General features: G+C 50.1%; 1 protein-coding gene across 2 annotated transcripts in view; it reads left to right on the top strand.

Moving 5' to 3' along the window:
• Positions 1 to 3844, top strand: part of LOC139459514 (pre-B-cell leukemia transcription factor 1-like) — a 39930-nt gene extending 36086 nt beyond the window's left edge. For both annotated transcript variants that reach the window (XM_071241022.1, XM_071241021.1), the window contains exon 8: positions 1606 to 3844. In XM_071241022.1, the coding sequence (XP_071097123.1) occupies positions 1606 to 1854 (249 nt within the window). In that variant the 3' untranslated portion in view covers positions 1855 to 3844. The remainder of the gene's footprint in view (positions 1 to 1605) is intronic.
• The last annotated feature ends 8791 nt before the right edge of the window (positions 3845 to 12635 follow it).

The following is a 12635-nucleotide window of genomic DNA, read 5'->3' as shown; positions in this document are numbered from 1 at the left end:
ACCTTGCATGACATCACACCACTGTTACCTTGTGTGACATCACAGTACTGTAACCTTGTATGACGTCACGCCCTGTAACCTTGTGTGACATCACAGTACTGTAATCTTGTATGACATCTCACCACCGTAACCTTGTGTGACATCACAGCACTGTAACATTGTATGACACCACACCACTGTAACCTTGTGTAACATCACAGTACTGTAACCTTGTATGATGTCACAACACTGTAACCTTGTGTGACATCATAGTACTGTAACCTTGTGTGACATCACAGTACTGTAACCTTGTGTGACATCACAATACTCTAAACTTGTATGACGTCAAATCACTGTAAACTTGTGTGACACCACACCACTGTAACCTTGTGTAACATCACAGTACTGTAACTTTGTATGATGTCACAATACTCTAAACTTGTATGACGTCAAATCACTGTAAACTTGTGTGACACCACACCACTGTAACCTTGTGTAACATCACAGTACTGTAACTTTGTATGATGTCACAATACTCTAAACTTGTATGACGTCAAATCATTGTAACCTTGTGTGACATCTCAGTACTGTAACCTTGCGTGACATCACAGCACTGTAACCTTGTGTGACATCACAGTACTCTAAACTTGTATGATGTCAAATCACTGTAAGCTTGTGTGACATCACAGTACTGTAACCTTGTGTGACATCACAGCACTGTAACCTTGTGTGACGTCAAATCACTGTAACCTTGTGTGACATCACAGCACTGTAACCATGTGACACATCACAGTAATGTTCCCTTGTGTGACGTCAAAACACTGTAAACGTGTGTGACATCACAGAACTGTAACGTGGTAGTGAAGTGTTGTGTAGTGCAGCATCAATGTTAACTATTGATATGTTATCAGTGTATTGCTATCCTCCCATGGACAGTTGTGATACAAAGATCATTTGATAAATTCTTTCACCTTTAGAAATGTGAGAATGTGCTTTGAGATATCCTTTCTCATAAAGCACGAATTAAGATCTGTCTATTTATTTTCAAAGAATAAAATCAGTGGTAAGTAACACGAATTGCTACAAGACAACATTGATAGTGACCAATATCACTTACACCCCCTAACAAGATCGTATCTATTTCCTCATTACAATTGTAGTAACGCTGTCGTGTAAAGATGAGGACTATAGTTTTGGGCCAATTGGGAGTCCCTGTAGGTTTGATTAAAATTCCACAACACCACTTTGTAAGTCTGCAAAATCTATATGTAATAGTATGTTGTACATAAATCATGCACTTCATGACTAACCATTACACAAGGCACTAATTACAACGTCTTGACCTTGACCGACAATGGGCACAATACCATTATTAACTTGCATTTTAGGTGTACCTCCGGATTTTTACCAGCCTTGGAATAACAGGACAGTGTAGATGTCGTGATGTAGTACATTCCTTCTTACTTACTGCCATATGTATGCATGCTTGTCCAGTGTGGCACAGTGCACGTGCATGTGTACAGTCTTACACACATAACTGGAATGTCAAGGTGTAAATGCAGTGATATAATACTTGTTTCAGACTGGCTAAGAAAACTTGCTTTACGTTCCATTTGATTTTTGCAGGTGCCCTCTCACAGCCTAGGTCGCAGTGACAGTCAACCAGGTCACTCTGACCTAGCCTCTCTTAAGTCAGAGAAGGTCGGCATGACCTGGGCTGGGTCGGCCATGCAGGGCTTTGTTGCCGGCCCAAGGGCAGGGAATGAGGAAGAAAGGGAGGAGGAGGACGACGACGAGGAAGGGGAAGGGGACTACGATGATGAAGAAGAAGATGAAGACATCAAACACAAAACTGGATCCATGGGGTCGGACTAAACCAGTTTAGGCAGATTAGACTGATCTGAACTGGTTGAAGACTAGCTGAAGCTTGTCAACTCAAAAGTGTTTCTATTTGAATGGAGTATGTTATCATTTCTAGAAATTATTGCCAGATTCCATGTAGGACACTGTATCATTCATTACTTTTACACAAGAAAGAACGTTAAATCAATAGGCATTAATGACTAAATAACCATCATGATTCAACTTGAATGGTCTCACAACACAACAGGTAAATGAGAAAACGCAAAGATTAATGAAATTAATTTGTTGACATATAAAATTGAAAAGTAGATTTTAGATTGGTCTTCATTTGTTTTGTTGAAGATTATAGAATTCTAACTTCCTCCTTTAACTAAAGCCTAACATTTAGGACTCCACAACATGCTTTCAAACTTGTAGGAAATAGGTAAAGGGAGATAACTCTCTCTTGTCCGATGTCCAATATGACCGAAGCGTATTCGCATACAGTTGTACATCTCGGCCTTCTGTAACCAGTAGATGAAACAGAGGAAACTATTTGACCGACCGACTTTTGCATGGTTCATCTCAAGACCGGTGTCTCTAAAACACATCTCAGGTTCGATTTGAATACTGGCCATTACACACACACACACACACACACACACACGCACACCCGCCCCCACCCCCTACACGTCTGTAGTTGGCCGTTAACTTTCGCATACTGAGATTTATATACGATATCTATGAAACCAATTAGCCCAGGATTCTTGGACAGTGGTGTCTCTAAACGCTGCTTTCAGACATTGAAGAAATAGTTGAGCTTTCCGGATAAAAATAAGTTTCCAATGTTAAAACAACACCTTAATGTCAATGAAACAAACCATAGTATTTCAGATTTCTTCATATATGTCTTCGTGATAGATCATCTTTGACTTTTTCAACAATGTTGGAATTTTGTTGCGTGGGTACCAAGTTTACTCCATGTTTTACTCAAACAAAGCATAGTTTGGTTTCCATAGCGCTAGAGATAATTCGATGGGAAGTTTATTTTACAACGAATATAAACTCTTTAGTACTAAGAAACTAGTTTTGACTTTGTTTGCGAGTTTGTAAGTAGCTGGCCATGGTGTACCTTGTCCGAATCAGGCCCTCATTCAATGCCCTGTGTACTTTAGCGCCAACTCTCATGTGCAGCTTCTTTTTATTAGGCAATTGTGCAACGTTTCCCATTGGCTGTTGTACATTTTGAGTTGATCACGGATTGGTGAGAATTAAGAATGTCATCGCTACTGTGATCTTTGACACTGAGGGACATTCATTCGTGTCTCATTCGCCAGTAGGGGAAAGTGGTGGTAGGACAAGTAGGGAATGGTGAAAACACTTTGTGATTCATCAATATTCCTTGAAGTAGACACGCATTTTGGAGGGTCACCATGAACCAAACTGTCGGGACTTGAATAGTGGATTTGACCAAAAAATTACACAGTATTCCAGTTATATCGCGGCGTGTCAGTTTAATGTGGGAGGAAAGTGATGAAGGTCTCAGACGTTAACAACTTCGGTGAAACCCATGAGCACGGGAATAGTGCTGACAAACCTAGAAACATAATCGGAGCGAAACGGGGTTCGAACCCACAATCATAGGTTTCTGGCGTGCCCAAGGGACGCAACTCTGCACAGCAAATCGCGGGGCCTTTTACGACTGGGCCACCCGTGCCCCCTTATTAGACTGAAAACAGTGGCCGAAACACAGCGTACTTTAGGTCCAAGACACGACTTTGATGCCCGTATCAAATACATCACCATAAATTAACCATTCTTGATTGTTTCAGTTTTAGCCATTAACATACGGTGTATGCCGGCTGTTTATTTTAATGAAAGTTTAATCATTTCACAAAGCCCCTTTCATTCATATCAGCATTACAATTTCATACGGTTTATCCGAACTTATTGATGTATTTACCTGGTGGTTTTTAGTCAAACTTCAATAATTGTAAAATGTTGTGAGGATGAAAATAAAGAGTTAGCGTTAGGTGTAGTGTGACTTTTCATTCTTCCCGCTCGGGGAACATGGTTTAAATCGGTGTCAGTATTTGATGCAAGATGATGCTTTCTCAGAAGGACATATACTGCTCAAGAGGACAGGAGCAAAGTGATCTTGTGAGTGAGTGTAGTTTACTGACCCTTTGAACATGCAATATTTCAATTATATCCGAGCATGTCAATAGAGTTTTCGGGAATTGACGCAGGTCTAAGACATTTATCTCTTTCCTGAAAACTAAGAGCCGGGTATGGCAATGGCAAACCAAGAATCATAATTAGGGCGAAACAAGGAATGGAACCACGATCAGAGGGTTCTGGTACGCCTAAGGGACGCAACTCTACACATCAAGTTGCGACACTTAGAGGACTGAATTACCTGCGCCAAGTGATAATTGTTTCTTGTTTATTCAGAACCATATTAAAAAGGTAGGTTGGCTACACTCTACACATCAAGTTGCGACCACGCAATTGGGATACGATGACATGCATAAACCGTCAGCTAGCCTGACCACCCGATCCCGTTAGTTGCCTCTTACGGCAAGCATGGGTTGCTGAAGACCTATTCTACCCCGGATCGTAAAAGCGTATTACGACGTAACAATAGAAAGTTTGTTATAGGTATTTAAATAGCCAGAGGTTCATCAGAAATATACAGTGTATTAACATAGAAAGTTTGGAAAAAAATGACTTGGGTTTATACTCTATTACTGATTCTCAACTCGTTGGAACCCGGGTTAGAAAAGGCCCCAGCACTCTGGATAGGATAACAACTTTTGAAAAGTCCCGATTCCCAATTTTCTGATTCTATTTGAATTAAATGAAAAACACCTCCCAGGTGCTTTTGGGGACACGTTACCTTGTGATAAATGAGACTTGTCAATGCAAATATAGTCTGTCAGTTTAGTAAATTCTCTCCCTAGGTTGTGTGGCTATTTATGGGAACGAAGTTTTTAACCACAGATTGTTTATCTTTTTTTTCTGGAGAACATTATCTCATTACAGTTTTGTTTTTGTGAAGATCAAGTCCATTCCGGTGCATCAATAACTGCTCATAGTCACGTGGGCTCCATTCTGCGAAAGCCATGCTATGCTGGACTTTCCATGTTAAGAATGTGGTCAGTAGATATAGTAATCGGGAAAGTATAACCTTCCGCATTCATGGTGAAGTGTAAGAATGAGTTACGGGTGCTGTCCACGCCAACGGTACCCTAGTCCCACAGAAAGGCTATTGTATTGTCAGCTGAAGTCGTATTGAAGCCTGAACACATGCGCTAATTGAGAAAAGGTAGATACAAATGTTGGATGGTTATAGAATTTCGGTTTGCTTTTAGCAATTTTTCACAGAAGTCGGTGCTGAAAAACAGCCCATTCAAACGCCAGTACTATCGCTGAAGACAATTTTCTATTATCTGTTATTGACGGGGATGCTGAAGATATGTTTTGAGATTCCGTCCCGTTCTTCAACACGTCCAACCACTCGACTCTTTTCAGAAAATGCGGACACAATATAAAGCAGGAATGTATATATAGGCCTATATACATAGAGCTATTTCATTTATATGCATCTTAGTTATAGGCACCATAGTTCAGTGTGTTATATAGACATCAAGATAATTTGAAGAAGTAGTGATATTCGTTGACACTGACTGGTGAATCACATGGTATAGTAAGTGTAGAAACTGTAGTATCAGTGAAGACAGAGTGGACGTGTTGATTTCAACTTACTTATTCTTTCATTGCCCAGTGTCTGTAGAAAAGTATGTTCTTCATCAGGCAAATACCTTGTTAAAGGCAGTGGCATATATTCTGGTACTATTTGCTGATGATGTCTTCTTCCTAGAGTTAGACAAGAGATTGATTTAGGCAACAGCATAAAGCTATGCACATGACGGAATCTGTTTGATATGTCGGTAGTATTTATATCTTGTGAATCTTTCTCAGCTCCGTGCTCGTGCTCGTGTGTTTCACCAAGTGGTAAATATCTTAGACCCGCATCACTTCGGACTTTCCTTCTATATAAAGCTGGCATGCCGGGATATTACTGAAACACTGTTCAAAGCTAGCCCATTCTCAATCTCTCACTATAACCACGAACCCTGTAGTGCTGATGGTTTGCATTGATGGTCCTTGTATTGATATTTCTAAAACTTGGCTAATGACGATCATATTCTAAACATTCCCCTAACGAAGACTTTGTCTCACCCGACTGAAAACCACGTGAGCCTATGCCATATTTGGCCTGCTTGTCCGGGGTCCGGCATCGTCGTCTGTGACCATCTTTCCACAGAAACCACCTGACCAATGAAGCTGAAACTGCACGTGCTTCTGTGATACTCGAATCCGTTCAGGATGTTCAAATCCGATTTCTGTTCTGTTCTTTGCGATATTTAAAATTTGACCTTGATTTGACCTCTGCACCATGCTCCGAAATTCTCTCAAAATGCACGTGCTCGCACTGTAAACATCACATCAGAACCCACTGGACGAATGAAGCTGGAACTTTACAGGCTTCACCTAACCATTGAAACATTTTGGAGTTTGCCAACGCATGTTTGCCAACGTATGTTTTCCGTGTGAAGCCGCCTTTACGATTACAAAATACTTTGTTCGACTCATACGTTCTCCTTGAAGGTAAGTATAAGGCTCAGAATTGAGTCTTTGTGTAATGTAAATTAACTGTTGTGTATTTAAATAATTATATACAACAACACATTTATTCTTGAAAAGTGATAAACATTCATTCAATAAGAAAATACAACATGATAAATATGAATCCAAGTAAACAAATAAAAGACTGAACTGCTCAGTCTATGAAGTGCACAAGTATAGAGGTGACCCAATGATGTTCAAGCATGTTGACTGAACTGACATCCTACAATTACCCCAAAATGAAAAACGTGTGCCAATGTGCCAGAAATGTGAGTATTCCAATGATAAGTTCGAATTTCGACATTGAAGGACGAAGCGGGACTATCACCAGACGAGTGCAATCAGGACTGTACAACGCAACATCCGGTCAGACTGACCAGCTGACCGACGAGTCCTCGCCCTCAGGAGGGGTGGGGGTCGTCAGACAGTCGGAGGATGGGCGAGGAACATCACAACTCGGTCTCCCCCACGAGGAACATTACAACTCGGTCCCCCGGTCAGACTGACCAGTTGACCGGCGAGTCCTGGCCCTGAGGAGGGGTGGGGGTCGTCAGACAGTCGGAGGGTGGGGGTCGTCAGACAGTCGGAGGGTGGGCGAGGAACATCACAACTCGGTCCCCCGGTCAGACTGACCAGTTGACCGGCGAGTCCTGGCCCTGAGGAGGGGTGGGGGTCGTCAGACAGTCGGAGGGTGGGGGTCGTCAGACAGTCGGAGGGTGGGGGTCGTCAGACAGTCGGAGGGTGGGCAAAGAACATCACAACTCGGTCCCCCGGTCAGACTGACCAGCTGACCGGCGAGTCCTGGCCCTGAGGAGGGGTGGGGGTCGTCAGACAGTCGGAGGGTGGGGGTCGTCAGACAGTCGGAGGGAGGGGGTCGTCAGACAGTCGGAGGGTGGGCGAGGAACATCACAACTCGGTCCCCCGGTCAGACTGACCAGTTGACCGGCGAGTCAAGGCCCTGAGTAGGGGTGGGGGTCGTCAGACAGTCGGAGGGTGGGGGTCGTCAGACAGTCGGAGGGTGGGCGAGGAACATCACAACTCGGTCCCCCGGTCAGACTGACCAGCTGACCGGCGAGTCCTGGCCCTGAGGAGGGGTGGGGGTCGTCAGACAGTCGGAGGGTGGGGGTCGTCAGACAGTCGGAGGGTGGGCGAGGAACATCACAACTCGGTCCCCCGGTCAGACTGACCAGTTGACCGGCGCGTCAAGGCCCTGAGGAGGGGTGGGGGTCGTCAGACAGTCGGAGGGTGGGGGTCGTCAGACAGTCGGAGGGAGGGGGTCGTCAGACAGTCGGAGGGTGGGCGAGGAACATCACAACTCGGTCCCCCGGTCAGACTGACCAGTTGACCGGCGAGTCCTGGCCCTGAGGAGGGGTGGGGGTCGTCAGACAGTCGGAGGGTGGGGGTCGTCAGACAGTCGGAGTGTGGGCGAGGAACATCACAACTCGGTCCCCCGGTCAGACTGACCAGTTGACCGGCGAGTCCTGGCCCTGAGGAGGGGTGGGGGTCGTCAGACAGTCGGAGGGTGGGGGTCGTCAGACAGTCGGAGGGTGGGGGTCGTCAGACAGTCGGAGGGTGGGCAAAGAACATCACAACTCGGTCCCCCGGTCAGACTGACCAGCTGACCGGCGAGTCCTGGCCCTGAGGAGGGGTGGGGGTCGTCAGACAGTCGGAGGGTGGGGGTCGTCAGACAGTCGGAGGGAGGGGGTCGTCAGACAGTCGGAGGGTGGGCGAGGAACATCACAACTCGGTCCCCCGGTCAGACTGACCAGTTGACCGGCGAGTCAAGGCCCTGAGTAGGGGTGGGGGTCGTCAGACAGTCGGAGGGTGGGGGTCGTCAGACAGTCGGAGGGTGGGCGAGGAACATCACAACTCGGTCCCCCGGTCAGACTGACCAGCTGACCGGCGAGTCCTGGCCCTGAGGAGGGGTGGGGGTCGTCAAACAGTCGGAGGGAGGGGGTCGTCAGACAGTCGGAGGGTGGGCGAGGAACATCACAACTCGGTCCCCCGGTCAGACTGACCAGTTGACCGGCGTGTCAAGGCCCTGAGTAGGGGTGGGGGTCGTCAGACAGTCGGAGGGTGGGGGTCGTCAGACAGTCGGAGGGTGGGCGAGGAACATCACAACTCGGTCCCCCGGTCAGACTGACCAGCTGACCGGCGAGTCCTGGCCCTGAGGAGGGGTGGGGGTCGTCAAACAGTCGGAGGGTGGGGGTCGTCAGACAGTCGGAGGGTGGGCGAGGAACATCACAACTCGGTCCCCCGGTCAGACTGACCAGTTGACCGGCGAGTCCTGGCCCTGAGGAGGGGTGGGGGTCGTCAGACAGTCGGGGGATGGGGGTCGTCAGACAGTCGGAGGGTGGGCGAGGAACATCACAACTCGGTTCCCCGGTCAGACTGACCAGTTGACCGGCGAGTCAAGGCCCTGAGTAGGGGTGGGGGTCGTCAGACAGTCGGAGGGTGGGGGTCGTCAGACAGTCGGAGGGTGGGGGTCGTCAGACAGTCGGAGGGTGGGCGAGGAACATCACAACTCGGTCCCCCGGTCAGACTGACCAGCTGACCGGCGAGTCCTGGCCCTGAGGAGGGGTGGGGGTCGTCAGACAGTCGGAGGGTGGGGGTCGTCAGACAGTCGGAGGGTGGGCGAGGAACATCACAACTCGGTCCCCCGGTCAGACTGACCAGTTGACCGGCGAGTCCTGGCCCTGAGGAGGGGTGGGGGTCGTCAGACAGTCGGAGGGTGGGGGTCGTCAGACAGTCGGAGGGTGGGCGAGGAACATCACAACTCGGTCCCCCGGTCAGACTGACCAGCTGACCGGCGAGTCCTGGCCCTGAGGAGGGGTGGGGGTCGTCAGACAGTCGGGGGGTGGGGGTCGTCAGACAGTCGGAGGGTGGGCGAGGAACATCACAACTCGGTCCCCCGGTCAGACTGACCAGTTGACCGGCGAGTCAAGGCCCTGAGGAGGGGTGGGGGTCGTCAGACAGTCGGAGGGTGGGGGTCGTCAGACAGTCGGAGGGTGGGGGTCGTCAGACAGTCGGAGGGTGGGCGAGGAACATCACAACTCGGTCCCCCGGTCAGACTGACCAGCTGACCGGCGAGTCCTGGCCCTGAGGAGGGGTGGGGGTCGTCAGACAGTCGGAGGGTGGGGGTCGTCAGACAGTCGGAGGGTGGGCGAGGAACATCACAACTCGGTCCCCCGGTCAGACTGACCAGTTGACCGGCGAGTCAAGGCCCTGAGGAGGGGTGGGGGTCGTCAGAGAGTCGGAGGGTGGGGGTCGTCACACAGTCGGAGGGTGGGGGTCGTCAGACAGTCGGAGGGTGGGCGAGGAACATCACAACTCGGTCCCCCGGTCAGACTGACCAGTTGACCGGCGAGTCAAGGCCCTGAGGAGGGGTGGGGGTCGTCAGACAGTCGGAGGGTGGGGGTCGTCAGAGAGTCGGAGGGTGGGCGAGGAACATCACAACTCGGTCCCCCGGTCAGACTGACCAGCTGACCGGCGAGTCCTGGCCCTGAGGAGGGGTGGGGGTCGTCAGACAGTCGGAGGGTGGGGGTCGTCAGACAGTCGGAGGGTGGGCGAGGAACATCACAACTCGGTCCCCCGGTCAGACTGACCAGTTGACCGGCGAGTCAAGGCCCTGAGGAGGGGTGGGGGTCGTCAGACAGTCGGAGGGTGGGGGTCGTCAGACAGTCGGAGGGTGGGGGTCGTCAGACAGTCGGAGGGTGGGCGAGGAACATCACAACTCGGTCCCCCGGTCAGACTGACCAGTTGACCGGCGAGTCCTGGCCCTGAGGAGGGGTGGGGGTCGTCAGACCGTCGGAGGGTGGGGGTCGTCAGACAGTCGGAGGGTGGGGGTCGTCAGACAGTCGGAGGGTGGGCGAGGAACATCACAACTCGGTCCCCCGGTCAGACTGACCAGTTGACCGGCGAGTCAAGGCCCTGAGGAGGGGTGGGGGTCGTCAGACAGTCGGAGGGTGGGGGTTGTCAGACAGTCGGAGGGTGGGCGAGGAACATCACAACTCGGTCCCCCGGTCAGACTGACCAGTTGACCGGCGAGTCAAGGCCCTGAGGAGGGGTGGGGGTCGTCAGACCGTCGGAGGGTGGGGGTCGTCAGACAGTCGGAGGGTGGGGGTCGTCAGACAGTCGGAGGGTGGGCGAGGAACATCACAACTCGGTCCCCCGGTCAGACTGACCAGCTGACCGGCGAGTCCTGGCCCTGAGGAGGGGTGGGGTTCGTCAGACAGTCGGAGGGTGGGGGTCGTCAGACAGTCGGAGGGTGGGCGAGGAACATTACAACTCGGTCCCCCGGTCAGACTGACCAGTTGACCGGCGAGTCCTGGCCCTGAGGAGGGGTGGGGGTCGTCAGACAGTCGGAGGGTGGGGGTTGTCAGACAGTCGGAGGGTGGGCGAGGAACATCACAACTCGGTCCCCCGGTCAGACTGACCAGTTGACCGGCGAGTCCTGGCCCTGAGGAGGGGTGGGGGTCGTCAGACAGTCGGAGGGTGGGGGTCGTCAGACAGTCGGAGGGTGGGCGAGGAACATCACAACTCGGTCCCCCGGTCAGACTGACCAGTTAACCGGCGAGTCAAGGCCCTGAGGAGGGGTGGGGGTCGGCAGACAGTCGGAGGGTGGGGGTCGTCAGACAGTCGGAGGGTGGGGGTCGTCAGACAGTCGGAGGGTGGGCGAGGAACATCACAACTCGGTCCCCCGGTCAGACTGACCAGCTGACCGGCGAGTCCTGGCCCTGAGGAGTGGTGGGGGTCGTCAGACAGTCGGAGGGTGGGGGTCGTCAACAGTCGGAGGGTGGGCGAGGAACATCACAACTCGGTCCCCCGGTCAGACTGACCAGTTGACCGGCGAGTCCTGGCCCTGAGGAGGGTGGGGGTCGTCAGACAGTCGGAGGGTGGGGGTCGTCAGACAGTCGGAGGGTGGGCGAGGAACATCACAACTCGGTCCCCCGGTCAGACTGACCAGTTGACCGGCGAGTCCTGGCCCTGAGGAGGGGTTGGGGTTGTCAGACAGTCGGAAGGTGGGGGTCGTCAGACAGTCGGAGGGTGGGCGAGGAACATCACAACTCGGTCCCCCTGGACAGCCGCTTCCGGGTACTTAATCAGTTCCTGGCTTGACAACCTACCCGGACGACAACCCGACATCGCCAGAGATTTGAATTTATCAGCTACAGTTTTGTATTACAATAAAATTATTATTACAGTGTGCATGAAGAGATATCGAAATAAATTCAGCGTTTTTTTGTTCCATGTAAAGATGTCAGGTAGTCAACATTAACGGAACATTTAGCAGCTGCAGCATGCAACAAATGGTCGGGCCAAGATACGTAGTCCCTGAAACAGAAGGAAATAAAAAAGGTCGAGTCTTGACACATCAAACATAAAAATAAATTTTATGTTGGACACTAGTTTCACCGATTCGTTCATGATACACGTGTGTTATGTGTGTATTTGATGGATGTTGGTGACGCGTGTGGTTGATACATTATAGATGTACGTACCCTGAGAATCACTCTTCCCATGAGGCGAATCCTCGACTTCCTTTTGTTGGAATTGGCTGTTGAAGAAAGCACATTTGTTTGTCTCAGTGACCATATGGTCTCTGGTTTATCTCCAATTCGCGATTCAAAGTTCATGTATTTCACATGTTATACTATCTATTCGTAGCTCTACGCGTATTCCCGTAGGGAAATGAACATATACGTTTTGTCATGAAACAAGAAATATGTAATGGCAATTCTACAACTTCCCACACAAATTCATCAGATCTGTATTGTATTGTAAGGAAGGGCGGATATTCACAGGTTTACGAACTCTTGACAATATAGGTACCTGAGAAGGTGGCGGAGTGTGCTTCAGGAACTCTGGAATGAGGAGGAATCCAATGAAATCACTGTAGGAAGAACTGTCATTGTCTACCAACCAGTTTACAGTTTCTAGCAGGTAATCTGGCAGCGTGCATGCTTCCATAGTGTCACTGCTTCCATAGTGTCACTGCTTCCATAGTGTCATTACTTCCATAGTGTCACTGCTTCCATAGTGTCACTGCTTCCATAGTGTCACTGCTTCTATAGTGCCATTGCTTCCATAGTGTCACTGCTTCCATAGTATCACTGCTTCCA

Source organism: Haliotis cracherodii, unplaced genomic scaffold (assembly GCF_022045235.1).
Source record: "Haliotis cracherodii isolate W230 unplaced genomic scaffold, xgHalCrac1.p SCAF_13, whole genome shotgun sequence".
NCBI lineage: Eukaryota > Metazoa > Mollusca > Gastropoda > Lepetellida > Haliotidae > Haliotis > Haliotis cracherodii.
Note: the sequence above shows the minus strand (reverse complement) of the source record. Positions and strands in the feature narration are given on the sequence as shown.